This window comes from Vitis vinifera, chromosome 4, assembly GCF_030704535.1.
Source record: "Vitis vinifera cultivar Pinot Noir 40024 chromosome 4, ASM3070453v1".
NCBI lineage: Eukaryota > Viridiplantae > Streptophyta > Magnoliopsida > Vitales > Vitaceae > Vitis > Vitis vinifera.
Genome location: NC_081808.1, coordinates 6,927,558 through 6,941,198, shown reverse-complemented (window position 1 = coordinate 6,941,198; position 13,641 = coordinate 6,927,558). Strand labels below are relative to the sequence as shown.

Below are 13,641 nucleotides of genomic sequence, written 5' to 3'. Positions count from 1 at the left end.
ATTTGACTTTTCTATAGCTGCAAATATAATTAGAAATAGGAGGATAGTACTCACACTAGATATGATTGAGTATTTGGCGTGTTTGAAGGATTGAGAAGATGGACGATGAACTTGAGAAGATGAATTCAAACTATTGTTAGACAATTTGGATATCAATAAATACAAAGATGTTCAAGAGATTGATGAAAAATAAAGAATGGAGATTGAATAAGACGACAAAAGTAAATATGAAAATTGAAGAATTATATGTTGTTCATTTCTTCTAAATTTATTAAATGTAACTCATTTTTAAAGGTTGAATAATACATATAATTGATAGTTGAGTATATGTCAGCCTAGTTAGGATGTGCTCAAACTATAATAAATGTAATTCTCAATTGTTTTCTTGTGTAATTTGTTGAAACATTCAATAAAAGAATTGTATTTTCAAAATCGTTTTCTTTTATATTCCAATATTTTAAATTTATTGTTATTATGATAAAAAATAAATTCAAATATGATTTTTTTTTCCTATTTTTAAAAACAAAAGTTTAAAATTTTTACAAATTTTACAATTACAATCTTAATAAACATGTACAAAAAATAGAAAAGTATAATTATTTAAGATGTTTGAAGTAACATAAAAAAAAAATTCACTTAGCAATGAAAAAAATTCTTATACAATAGAATGAATTAAAAAATAAATTAAATATTAATAAAGTAGGGTGACCCATTAGCATGGCCCACCGGGACAAATCATCTGCATGGTCCACTAGTATGCCCCACCGATACGAAATCACATATTGGCCCGTGGTTCATGGGTTGTGTTGGGCCGCTCATTTGACTTGCATAGGCCGGTATTACATGACACGATTTTCAATTAGGTTGCGCAGGCCTCACACGTTGGTCCATAAAGGCTAGCTAAACATTGGACGGTGTTAGCGCGTCATGACTCATTCGACACCATTAGCTTCAGTTCCACCTCGTGAAGCCAAAAGTCCGTGCGTCAGTGCCCATAATGGAGACGGCCGTTTCGGCTTCTGAAGCCAAAAAGCATGATATTCACGCGATGGTTGGCCTGACGATTGATGACGTGGCAAACGATTTTGCCAGGTGGGGGTGGGGGTGGGGGTGGGACCATACAAAATGTGGATTAATGGGTGAGAGGGGCGATGAGTTGTGTTGAAAGGCATCCAGTACATACAGCCGACCACTCAACAGCGAAATGGTAGTGCATTCCAAAGGGCATTTTGGTTTAAATATTGGAATCTTCCCCTTTCCATCAAATCCTTTCTCACTGTTCTGTGGCTCCTAACCCCTCTCCTGGATTTCAATCTCTCTCAGCCACATTCTCAAACACTTTTCCTTCACTTCTTCATTCACAATTCTTCTCTCCCTTTCTGTCTCTCTCCCTCTTACTTGTTCTCTTATCTGCTTTTTTTTTTTTTTTTTTTTTTTTGTGTCGCATTAGAAAAAAAACCATATTCTCTTGCATTTTGGGTGTTTTTATGGATTGATGGATTAAACTCTTTCACATATAAAATGCCCACCATGCAACCTTCTAGTGTGACCCAAGAACCCAGTAGTGTGTTGGATTTTGAGTCCAAGTTGGGAGCTGTTGCTCTTGATTCAAGGTTTCACCTCTTGAATTCTGATGGGTACGCTTCGTTTCTGTCTAATTACTTGTACTTCGATAGGTCTGGGGGTTTGGTTGGTGAGAAGGGGCCTAAGTTGGTGGCGTCTTTGAGTTGGAGTAGTCGAGGTGTGTCGAGGGTGAGGAGGATTTTCGGTGAGTTCAATAGGGCTGTTAGGTTTCATTGTGAGAAAATCCCAATTGGGTTCGCTTCGGTTCATGTTAATTCTGGGGATAATAATGGGTTGAGAGGAGATGGGAATGGTGTTTTGGAGGACGAGGGATTGGTCTTGAATGTTGTGGAGGCTGAGAAACCCAAAAAAGTTCTTATTTTGATGAGTGATACTGGTGGTGGTCACCGAGCTTCTGCGGAAGCTATTAAGGCGGCATTCAATGAAGAATTCGGGGAGGAGTATCAGGTCAGTTTTGATGGATTGAAGCACGGCTAGATTTCAAATCACTTAGCCTCTGTTTGGTTGCCGAGAAAATCTATGAAAATAAAATAAATTAAAAGAATTTATATGATTATTAAATATTGAAACCCATGGAATACAGAACCTCTGTCGAATTGAGTTGACTATAATTGAACTATAAAGGAACCCCAAACATATGATATAAGACTCAAAATTCTACTATCTTTTCTTCTACCTCCAAATTCTTCAGCAGCAAATGAAACATTAGGGGAACAATAATAGTGATATGCGCTTATCTATTTGTTGGATCATGTTGTGTGTATTAAGAGTATGTGTTGCAGGTGTTTGTTACTGACTTATGGTCAGATCACACCCCTTGGCCATTTAATCAATTGCCCAGGAGCTATAACTTCTTGGTGAAACATGGCCCCCTGTGGAAAATGACCTATTATGGAACTGCTCCACGTTTGGTGCATCAATCAAATTTTGCTGCAACTACTACATTTATAGCTCGGTGAGACTTTTTTCCCTTTTATTTACATTCCCATGATTAATTTCCTTTTAAATTAGTTATGGTACTTCTGTTTTTGTTTTCTCTCTATAGTCAATTGTGGGCAGCTAGAACAAAATTATACTTTTGGCAGTTTTGAATCAAAACACTTATGTATTGCACATAGACACGCTTGTTGCAAGTAAAGGCACTTGTTGCAATCAGACGTGTGTGATGCGCATGTTGCGGAAACTTTACTTCTACATTTATAGATTGGTGGAACTTTTTTCGATTTTAGTTGCGTACCCATGATTGATTTCCTGTTAAGTTATGGTTTTCTTCTCTCTCTCTCTCTCTGGTCAATTGAGCGGTAAGGACAACATTATACTTTCTTTCAATTTTGAGTCAACATACACATGTAACGCCTATGCTCATTTTGCACTAGCACTTAGAGCATATGTTGCACATGGAGGCATGTGCCACACTAATACTCAAATGCATATATGAATACACGTGTTCGTTACAGTATGACCATGAATTCTCATATATACCCTCTCCCCTTGTCTAGATTTTTAGGAGACGTCGTATCTAACGCCCTTTATTAATGTCAAAACAAAAAGCCTGTGTTCCACAAATCATTCGCTGATTCCACTGAACCCAATTCTGCTAACACTTGTTTATATCAATTGACAGTTTAAGAAATGCATGATCTTGACATGTGAAAGCTATGCTCCATTTATCTTAGGCTAATTCAACAACACTAGTAGACATGAATTGACTGTTTCAAGAATGCTACATGGTGTTGACAAGAGAATCATGTGTTCCACATATCACTGGCCAATTCATCAATAGACAGATATGGATTGACCATTTAAAGAATGCTCCATTGTTTTGATGTATGAAACTTGTGTTACATGTATCATTGGCCGATTCCACTTACCGTCATAGCTATCAATTGACTGTTTAAAGAATGCTACATGGTGTTGAAATGTGAAACTTGTGTTCCATGTATCATATCATATAAATATCAGTTCCACATATCATAGGCCCATTCTACTTACACTTATAGATATCAATTGACTATTTTGAAGAATGCAAGATGCACTGTTTTAAGCCAGGCTTGAATCTTCTCATCAACACCATGTGGACAGCAAAGAAAAGATATTATAGTGCCTCATCTGGAATATTGATAGTAATGTCAACCATAGGACTAAAAGAATGAAAGAGAAAGAGAGGTAAACTTAAAAGTCGACTCTTGTTGTAAGAACATTGCAACTGCAAAGATTTATGTTCTATCTTCCTTTTACTCAATTTCTCTCTCTTTAAAGTCTGTCCGGAAAGGAATCTACTATTAGTTGTCAAGGGATAGTTCCAATGGTATATCCATTGCACGAGTGGAAACTAACACAACTCAACAGATCTTTTTGTTTGTCTTAATTACTTCAGCCGTCTTTTTTGCTAGTCATAGTCCATCATGTATTTTTTTGTTGCCTCAACCTTTGTTATTTTTAGTCTTCCTCATGCTTTTGTACTGATTCTATTTAGTCAAAGAACTGCTTCTTATGAATTGACTTGTAGGTCTTCATTATATTTGAACAAACCAGACAATGTTCTCAATCCTCCATTGTTCTTATCTCTAGCTTGGAGTGTTGTAAATGTTTTTCATTTCTTATTTACCTTTTTCTTTTGTTTTCATTGTTTCACTACATCCCTATGTGTATATATATATATATATATATATATGTATGTATGAATGTAGGTATGTATATTGGATATTTCTTAGTGCCCAACACTGTTCACCTTAAATCTTGTTTCTTTTTTCAGTCAGTACATTCTTGCTGGTAATACCAATTCCCCTTTCAGTTGGTAGGTTCTTTTTTTTTTTCCTTTGGATAACCGAGGAACCTTCCATGGCCAAGCCCTTAGGACTCTCCATGGGGACCCAAACCTCAGGGTGCTGACCGCCAGGTTCTTGACAAGTAAAAAACACTCCTTTGGGCATTTTCCACTCCATATATTCTATATGATCTTTCTCTTCTCTTTCTCTCCTCTGTTCTTCTTTCTTCTTTTCCTCTGTTTCTGCACAAAACCCTAGAAACTAACAAATCTAATTGGTTTTTTAATCAAAAGCATGTTAACTATAACACACACAATTAAGCCTATTCGTTGCATATACTCAACAAACTATTCATAAATAATGCAAAATTCATGAGATCACCCTTGACTGACGAACATGAACTGAATAATTCTTCAAATCATAGATTAAATCCTATGTGTGGTTTTCATAAATTTAGGAAGATGTAAAATATTTGTTTTGGAAATGTTTATGCACTCAAATCACAAGGATGTCATCAACTAATCCTACATGCAAGTTTTCCGCCCAAGTTATTTGAGAATATGTGGAACTTTTGATATTGGATGAAAGTGTTTTTGATATTAGGCTTATTTTGGTTTAAAGAATATTTAGAATATTTGATTTTAGCAGCAATCTTAGAAGCCTTTTACTGTTGTTTTTGTGTTTTCATAATGAAAGTGATGGTTTATATAGTGACATGGTTTTCAAATTGGAATTAATTTGATTAGGAAAGTAGTTTTCATTTTCTTTATTTTCCCTGCAATTTTTCTGGAGTGATTCTGTATTGCATTAATTGGTAGCAGGGTATGAGGGATCCTTTAGGTGAAGTTATCCCTCTAGTAGAAGCACTCAAGGTCAAGGTCTTGATGGTGATTATGGATTGTTGATTCATGTTCCTTAGTTGATGTGACCAAAGCCGTTAGATAAGGGAAGCTGAAGTTATTGGTGGGAAAAAAAAAAAAGAACAATTAGGGAGCTTTTCTACCATCTGTTTATACGAAAACCTTGTCCCAATATTTCCACATGCATCATTTGGAGAATAAATTTGTTGTTCAACACAGATTATTCTATTACCTTTTAGAGATTTCTCTAAAAGAAACAGAGAATCGCACTATTGCCTTCTACATCAAGGGTTTTAAGGAAGCAATTCAAGATGAGATTTTTCTTATATGCATTTGGTTAGTGGAGGATGTAAATTCGATGGCATTAAAGAGTGAGGAAAAGCATAATTGGCTAGCTTTGAAGGTTGATCCAAAGCCAAAACATGGAAATATGAAGGTCACATGCTTTAAGATTGTTGGAGATAATAACCATTATGAATGTCCAAAATCAAATTCTGACATGCTACTTTTGGATGTTACAGTAGATGAAAATTGATGAGAACGAAGATAATTAATAAAAGATAATCTGGTCAGTTATCATACAAATATTTTTCAAACTCCTATGCATTGATTAGTAAAATTTGCAATACAGTTGTTGCTACATGGAGTTGTGGAAATTTTGCCTCATTTAAGATGGTGTACAAACTTGGGTTAGAATTAAATGTAACAAAAAAATCCATGAATCAAGGGAGAGAGCAAGGTTTTGGTTGTTTAATGTTGTTCAGTTTCTGTCACCAACTTATGTTATTTCCGACTCTGCTTTCACCATAGTGAAAAAAAAAAAATCAAGATCAAGCTGAAGCAGGTGACAATCAAAATGAACACAAGATGCTGCTGCTCTTGCACATGCAACATGTGTAAGAGATGAAGTCACATATGGAACCTGTAATGGAAATGCCCAAAGAGGTGCTTTTTTTTTTTTTGCCCCCTTTTTTTTTCTTGTTTTGTTTAAATGGAAGTATGATGTGACTAGGTGGCAACATGAACATTATGGCTGGACATTTTAATTTTAGTACATTGGATTTTAGGAGTCTTTTACGTTTAGGTTTTTAATTTCTCCATAAAAGGAAATAATTTACATACTGAAGTAGTTTTGGACTTTGAATTAATTTGAGTTAAGAGCAGGTTACTTTTATTTTTTTGCTCTCAGTCTGCTGATTTGATCTTGGGTTGCATTAAAACCGCAACCAAATCTGTATCAAATACGAATTTTCTCCATTTTTCGGATTCTGTGAAATAGATCTAATTCCTTGAAATTATTCTTTCTTTTTTAAGTTAACTGCATTCATGTGAGAATAGTATTTTTCCCAAATAACTTCCATTTCATCATTCTTTTTTGTTGTTATCTGATTCTCTTATTTCCAATTTCTACAGAGAGGTTGCCAAAGGACTTATGAAATACCAACCTGACATTATTATTAGCGTACATCCTCTGATGCAACATGTTCCACTCCGTATTTTGAGGGCAAAGGGCCTTTTGAAAAAGATCGTCTTCACAACAGTAGTTACAGATTTAAGCACTTGCCATCCTACATGGTAGGTTCTACCCATAATGTTTCCTTTGATACTATATTTTCAGTGTTGTTATAATCCTACATTTCTCTACTCATGTTTAGGTTTCACAAGCTTGTAACAAGATGCTATTGCCCAACAACTGATGTTGCAAAAAGGGCATTGAAAGCTGGGCTCCAGTCTTCACAGATTAAGGTTTATGGCCTTCCCGTCCGACCATCCTTTGTTAAGCCTGTCCGACCTAAGGTTGGCTGTCTTTCTAACTAAAATGGCTTTGGACTTCACTCCCCCTGATTTGCATGCTGCTTTTCTTTCTTTCTCTTTTTTTTTTTTTTTTTTTTTGTTTGGTTTTTGGCTGCATTATGCTTTCATAAGGTGGTGCTTGTTTGGTAATTGTTATTCCACTTTAATAGAAAAGCAGCACATGCTCTTGTGTAGGAAAAGAACTCAAGTAATAGTGATGCATTCATGCAACAAGAAAGATCATGGTACTATCTAACAAAACCTTACGGTGAATTAGAAACAGGTTCTCCTCCTTCATTTTGACACAGAAGTTGGTGACATTTATAACAGTAAGCATGTCAGGCGCATATGCTACATTGGATTTTATATCTTGCTAATTATTTCAAAATCATAAGTTATCCTTTGGGAAAAATCAATTAACCAAAAAAAGGGTGAAATTTATGTTGGATTATTGCAAATTTTTTGGGAGTTGGAAATTTCATGTTTATGTAATGACAGATGTTCTCATCTTATAAGCGACCAGAGTCGATCTTTGTTTGGATTGATGAATTGCTTATTTCCTGTGTTACTTATCTTCATTGCAGCAGATGATATCAATTACCTTTAACCTATTATTTTCAATTACTAGGATGAATTGAGAAAGGAACTTGGAATGGATGAAGATCTTCCTGCAGTATTACTTATGGGAGGAGGAGAAGGGATGGGCCCCATTGAGGCTACTGCTCGTGCCCTTGGAAATGCATTATACAATGAAGATCTTGGGGAGTCAATAGGTCAGGTCCTTGTGATATGTGGCCGCAATAAAAAGCTAGCTGACAAATTACGCTCAATTCCTTGGAAAATTCCTGTCCAGGTATTAACTCAACTTCCAATATCTAACCAAGCTTTTGGTCACAATTGGCCCTATTAGGTGACTGTCATATTATGTCTGTCAAAAAGTTTAATTGGGCAGTGTTTATTAGGAACCAGTTCTCTTCTACTGGTTCTCCTTGTATTTATGTGATTTATTTAATCTACAAGCTGTTTTGTAATACCATGGAGAGAATTTTGTAGACTAGATATTCTTCTTTAGCCGGATAGTCATTGGATTAGATATTCTTAGATTTTGGCATATTCTATTACTGTATTCACCTTTTGCATTAAGCATTCTCAATGCACAAACAATATTTAATGTGTATTATTCAGTATTTTGCAAATTGTTCACATATATAATGGACATTTAAAATTATTCCTGTATCATTTGATATAATTTGGAAGTTAATTTTTGGATGTACTTCCTAATTATTCTGAATGTTTCAGTCAAATTATTCTTGGTGCAAGACAATCCCTAAATCTCATATTTGTTTCCATGATCAAGATTTCATTTTGTAGCCTAATGGTGCCTTTGGGTTAAAATCAATAAAGAACCACATACATGTATACTTTTAGTTGTGGTCTTTTAAAATGATGAGCCACATTAAAGCTTCCGTTATGCAGAAGATTAGTTAGAGCCCTCTCCAAGCCTGCCTGGGTGAGCTAGACTTAAGAGGCAAAGATTCTAGTCTTGTTGGAAGACTTGCTTCAGGCAGGGTCTACAGGGCTCAATTTTCTCATGCTGGAAGGAGACTTGGCCACAGTTATATCATCTATCTCACACAAGATGTAAGGGCCTTGGAAGCTTTGGTTGTGCCAAATCTTTTACCCTGTTCAGAGGGCTGTTGCACTTAGATTTTTCACCTGAATAAGCAGACAGAGGATCAGTTGGCTAAGCAAGGCTCTTGACACATAAAGGGGTTTTTAGGGGACTTCATGCCTCCTTGTGATATAATGTCTAGATCTGTTGTTGGGCTTTTCCTTGTTACTACGGTTTTGTCTTCCTTGATCTCTACTGGTTATGTTGTCTATCCTTCAAGGATTATTTATCCTTCTGGTGTCTTCAATTTATTATTTTGATGAATTTTTGTTTTGGATCAAATAGATACATAAATACTCATCAGTTGCCATCACTTACAGAGGATGTTGCTTTTCAATTTATAGGTGAAGGGGTTTGTCACTAAGATGGAGGAATGCATGGGGGCCTGTGATTGCATTATTACAAAGGTAATTCTCTTATTTCAGAGATATTACCATTTTGTATTCCACTATGATCTGTCTTGTAATTAGCTGGCTTTTGTAGGCGGGCCCAGGAACTATTGCAGAAGCCATGATACGAGGACTTCCTATAATTCTCAATGATTACATTGCTGGACAGGTAACTTTTGGTTTAAACTTCTCATGGTTTCTCTGTTAAATTCTTTGTTTAATTTCTCTAAAAATATCCTTTTTCTGTTCCTCGTCTGGGTCTACTATGAAAAATTCCCTTACATAGTGAACTGCTAACCAACTCTTCTCTAACTTGACCATAGTAAACCTTGTAATAGACCAACTCTGAGATCGAGATCTGCAACTGTGTCCTGACCTCCCAGGAAAACTCCTTACCAGCAAGGCTTTTGATGGTTGGGAATGTCCAAAAACTCTTTAAAAGAACATAAAAAAAATGTATTTACCAATGAATGATAGTGACAACTGAAACAGTGCTTTGAAGCCAAGCTCCACGAGTCTTTTTGTGAAGATTTTTCCTTTTAATAATAAAGAATGAAAAACACATGAATTAACGATATGAATGATGTTGGGTACCATGAATGGGGGAATAGATCAAGGTTATGAGGGTTTATCTAGTTTCAAAAGTAATTTGGAATGAGCAGTTTAGGTTTATGCTACACACCCATCATTCCCTTTCTCAAGTAGGTCCAATAAACTCTTAAAGGGTTCACTAAAAAGGTGGTTCCTACACATTTCAACAACTCCTGTGCCAACTTCCTAATACAACAGGCCTGCATGTCATTTCCTTAAGATGTAGTTCTCTACACCGAAGCCTGCACATCTACATCACTATCGTTCACTAGTTCTTTCTCTTTGTACTACAGGAAGTTGGAAATGTGCCATACGTGGTGGAAAATGGGTGTGGGAAATTTTCAAAGTCGCCAAAGGAGATAGCAAAGATCGTGGGGGAGTGGTTTGGTCCAAAAGCAGAGGAGCTTGCAGTCATGTCACAGAATGCACTGAAGCTGGCAAGACCAGATGCTGTGTTTAAGATAGTTCATGATCTGCATGAGCTGGTTAGGCAGAGAAGTTTTGTAACCCAGTACTCTTGTACAACTTGAATTTTGTGTGTAGCCCTCCTTCCATTCAAATTTTGTTTCTCAACTCCTCTCTTGTAATGAATAACTGGGCAACATTCATGTAGTTTGTCTGCCTTTTATCAATGTCTGAATAAAAGAAATTTTGTATTGCTAGCTTCTGTCTGCCTTAATAAAACTCTTTAGGGTTGGCAAGATATAGAATCTCATGATAAACTCTTTAGGGTTGATAAGATATAGCATGAGATATGATAAGAGGGAATATTATGCCCAATCCAATGTTTGGATGGTGATAGGATATGTTTAGTAGGAAATGCATATATCATGAATCATAAATTTATTTTTTATTTTTTATATTACTTAATGCAAAATAAAAAGTTTTTACTATATAATTAAATTTGTGGTTAAAAAAGAATTAAAAATATTTAAAAAATACATTATAAAATAATATATATATATATATATATATATATATATATATATATATATATATATTATATTATATTAAATAACATAATATAAAAATAATATTTATAAAGTTTAAATATTTTAATCATAAATATTGTTAGTAAGAGAAATTTTAATTTTTTTAAATGGAAAATATTATAATATAATATAATTTTTATTTTAAACATTGAAAAATAATATATATTTCATGTAAAAAAATTTATTCATTTCACAAACTAAATATAAACATAACATATTACATTACTTTTAAGATATCATGTTTGGTAAATATAATATCCAAAAATTTCATATTTCATTGAAAATCATATCTTAGCATATGCATTTCCTATCATTATATAATATCTTAGAATATATATTCTATCTTATCCTATCTTGTCAATTAAATGCAACCTTATACTATGTTTGATTGTTTTGATATAATATGAGATGGAATAAGAGCAGAAATATCATATTTTATCCTATGTTTGGTTGATAATGGGATATGATAAGTTATTCCATCATTTATCCTATCATATATCGTTATAAAATTAGTGGTGGGATATAATATCCATTTTCTTTTTTATATATCTTCTATATAGGATATATTAATCTTAAGTTAAGTTGTAGGATATATGTATAATGATATAAAATACAAAATAAATTATTAATAAAAACAATAAAACCAATAAAATATATAAAAATAAAACTTTTATTTTTAATACAAACATAAAATATATAAAAATAAATTATTAATATATTTCATTTGAAAAAACCAATAAAAATAAAAATAATATATCTTGAATTAATTTTTTTGAAATAAAATTTAAAGTGAGAAAAATAAATTTCTTATCAACATTGTAAAATTTTAAAAAGTCTTAACATAAAAGTCTTTTAGTCATTGTATTAAGACAATGGTAATTAATATACTTATATCAAATAAAATTTGTTTAATATTTTTTAACCATTTAAAATTTTTTGTTGATAAGTAACCTTGTACGAATTGGAAATAAAATATTTAAAAAACAAAAAATAGTAAACTCTCCCTCAAATCTATTTAATTTTCAGTTTATTTTTTAAATCTTGCATTTTGAATAAAAACATAAAAATAATAATAAGTTGCTGACTTCTTTACCTTTTAAAAATAAAATAAAATCCAAGAAAAATAAAATTAATATTTGGAATCAATTTTTTGAAAAAAGAAATCAAATTGAGAAAATAAAAACTTTTTATTTTTATAGTAAATTTTATTTTTTTTAAAATTTTTTTTTTGAAGAATTTTTCCAACTTATTAGATCAAAATTATTTTCTACCTTTTGTAAAGACCACCCCTAAGCGTACATGTGGCGGCCTCACAAGACACTCCTCCATTAGACACGTGGCACGCCCAACCCTCTATCCGGATGTCCACTTGGACTGACATGTGGCACATCCAACCCTTTGTCCAAGCGATCACTTGGACTGACATGTGGTACTTGTCGCTTATCTAAATGCCCAGTCCAGACCTAATGGCTAGCGTCTCAAACAAGATTCTTGACCGCGTTTCGCGGTCAATCATTACTCATCTTGCCAAAAGGGTGCTCGACAAGACCTTCCTAGGTCACTTCAGGTGACCTGCCACAACCTGTCATGCGCCGCCTGCAAAGTGAAAAGACAAAGATGACGGCAAACCATCCCTCCAGCGATCTCTGATAGCCGCCTACAGGGTAATGATGGCTCTACCAACCTCCAAGCACTATTATGACACCCAAAAAGTCTTCCCACCATTCCAAGGGATAATGCTCCTGATACTATAAAAGGCTCTCACACAGTTAGAGAAGGTAAACATTCTTAAGGAGAAAGGCCTCATAAAAATATCAAGATGTTAGAGAGCAAAACTAACAAAGACATCGGATAGTGTGTCCAGACCCCCTGTCCGGACATTTTTTGCAGGTCAAAAGGAAGTATCATCTTCAGTTGAGGAGGTGAGTACATCAGGCAACTGCAGTGGTTCTAGTAACGCCAACCCTCAACACCTTTGATATTAATAAAGTCTTTGTAGATGATTATGTGGAGTTGAATTCGGAAAAACTTTAATAATATCATAAAACATTTTACGAGTTTATTCCATCACTATATTAATAATTTTTTTAAAAAAAAATTCTAAAAATAAATAAATCATCATCATAATAAAAGTTGTTCGTGAAACAAAATTGACTTTCAATCTCTCTATGTGCATTTAAAATGAAACTGATGCTTGCTTATGATAGGAGCGCAACTTGGACGAGATGGTCTGATTGGATCTTTGGGTGGACTTGAGGTATGGGTAGGGCTTAGATTAAGATTTTTAAACCCAAGCTCAATTTAAGTTGGGCTTACACCTAAATTCAGATGAGCCCGAGCCCAAGAATATTTTTATAATATTTATATATTATCCTATATAATAATATTTATTTTATTTATATTTTTAAGGAAAATATTATTGAAATTCTATCCGTTTATGATTTAAATTTTGATATAAATACCAAATTCTGATACTTAATTTTAGCTTAATTTTATTAATTCTTTTCTTGATACATATTTTTATTTTTTATTTTTTTATAAATGGGCATTAATATAACTTGGAATTATGACAAACCTAATATGTTAACAAAGATAATGAGTTAGATAAAATTTGTTACCCATGACGGGTGCCCTTTCACCTAAGCACACAAGGGTTTTTCTACAAATTATGTTCAACTACCTTAATGCCCTATTTGGTTACAAACTTCCATTACAAAGTTCGACAATCAATTTCAATGTTATAGATTGTAATATTGACATAAATTGTTTAGTCATTTTTTTTATGTGATATTACAAAATAATCTATTTATCTTCTTCTTTATTTAATATTTCCTTTTAGGTATTTTTATAATTATATATTTTTTATTTATGCTATTTGTGTTTGTTAAGAGTTTAATCTTCCAAGTTGCAATATGCATCATTTATAAGGACAACAATTCATTTATCCAAACAATATATATATATATATATATATATATATAATTTCATTTG

The 13,641-nt window shown here is 33.5% G+C and overlaps 1 protein-coding gene across 1 annotated transcript; it reads left to right on the top strand.

Annotated features, from left to right (window-relative positions):
• Positions 1-924: 924 nt before the first annotated feature.
• LOC100247378 (monogalactosyldiacylglycerol synthase, chloroplastic) lies at positions 925-10,323 on the top strand. The gene is made up of 8 exons (XM_002283374.5): positions 925-2,031; positions 2,367-2,539; positions 6,626-6,787; positions 6,868-7,009; positions 7,635-7,859; positions 9,023-9,085; positions 9,162-9,236; positions 9,952-10,323. Exons 1-8 carry the CDS (start codon positions 1,522-1,524, stop codon positions 10,186-10,188), a joined length of 1,587 nt encoding a protein of 528 aa, XP_002283410.2. The 5' UTR covers positions 925-1,521; the 3' UTR covers positions 10,189-10,323.
• The last annotated feature ends 3,318 nt before the right edge of the window (positions 10,324-13,641 follow it).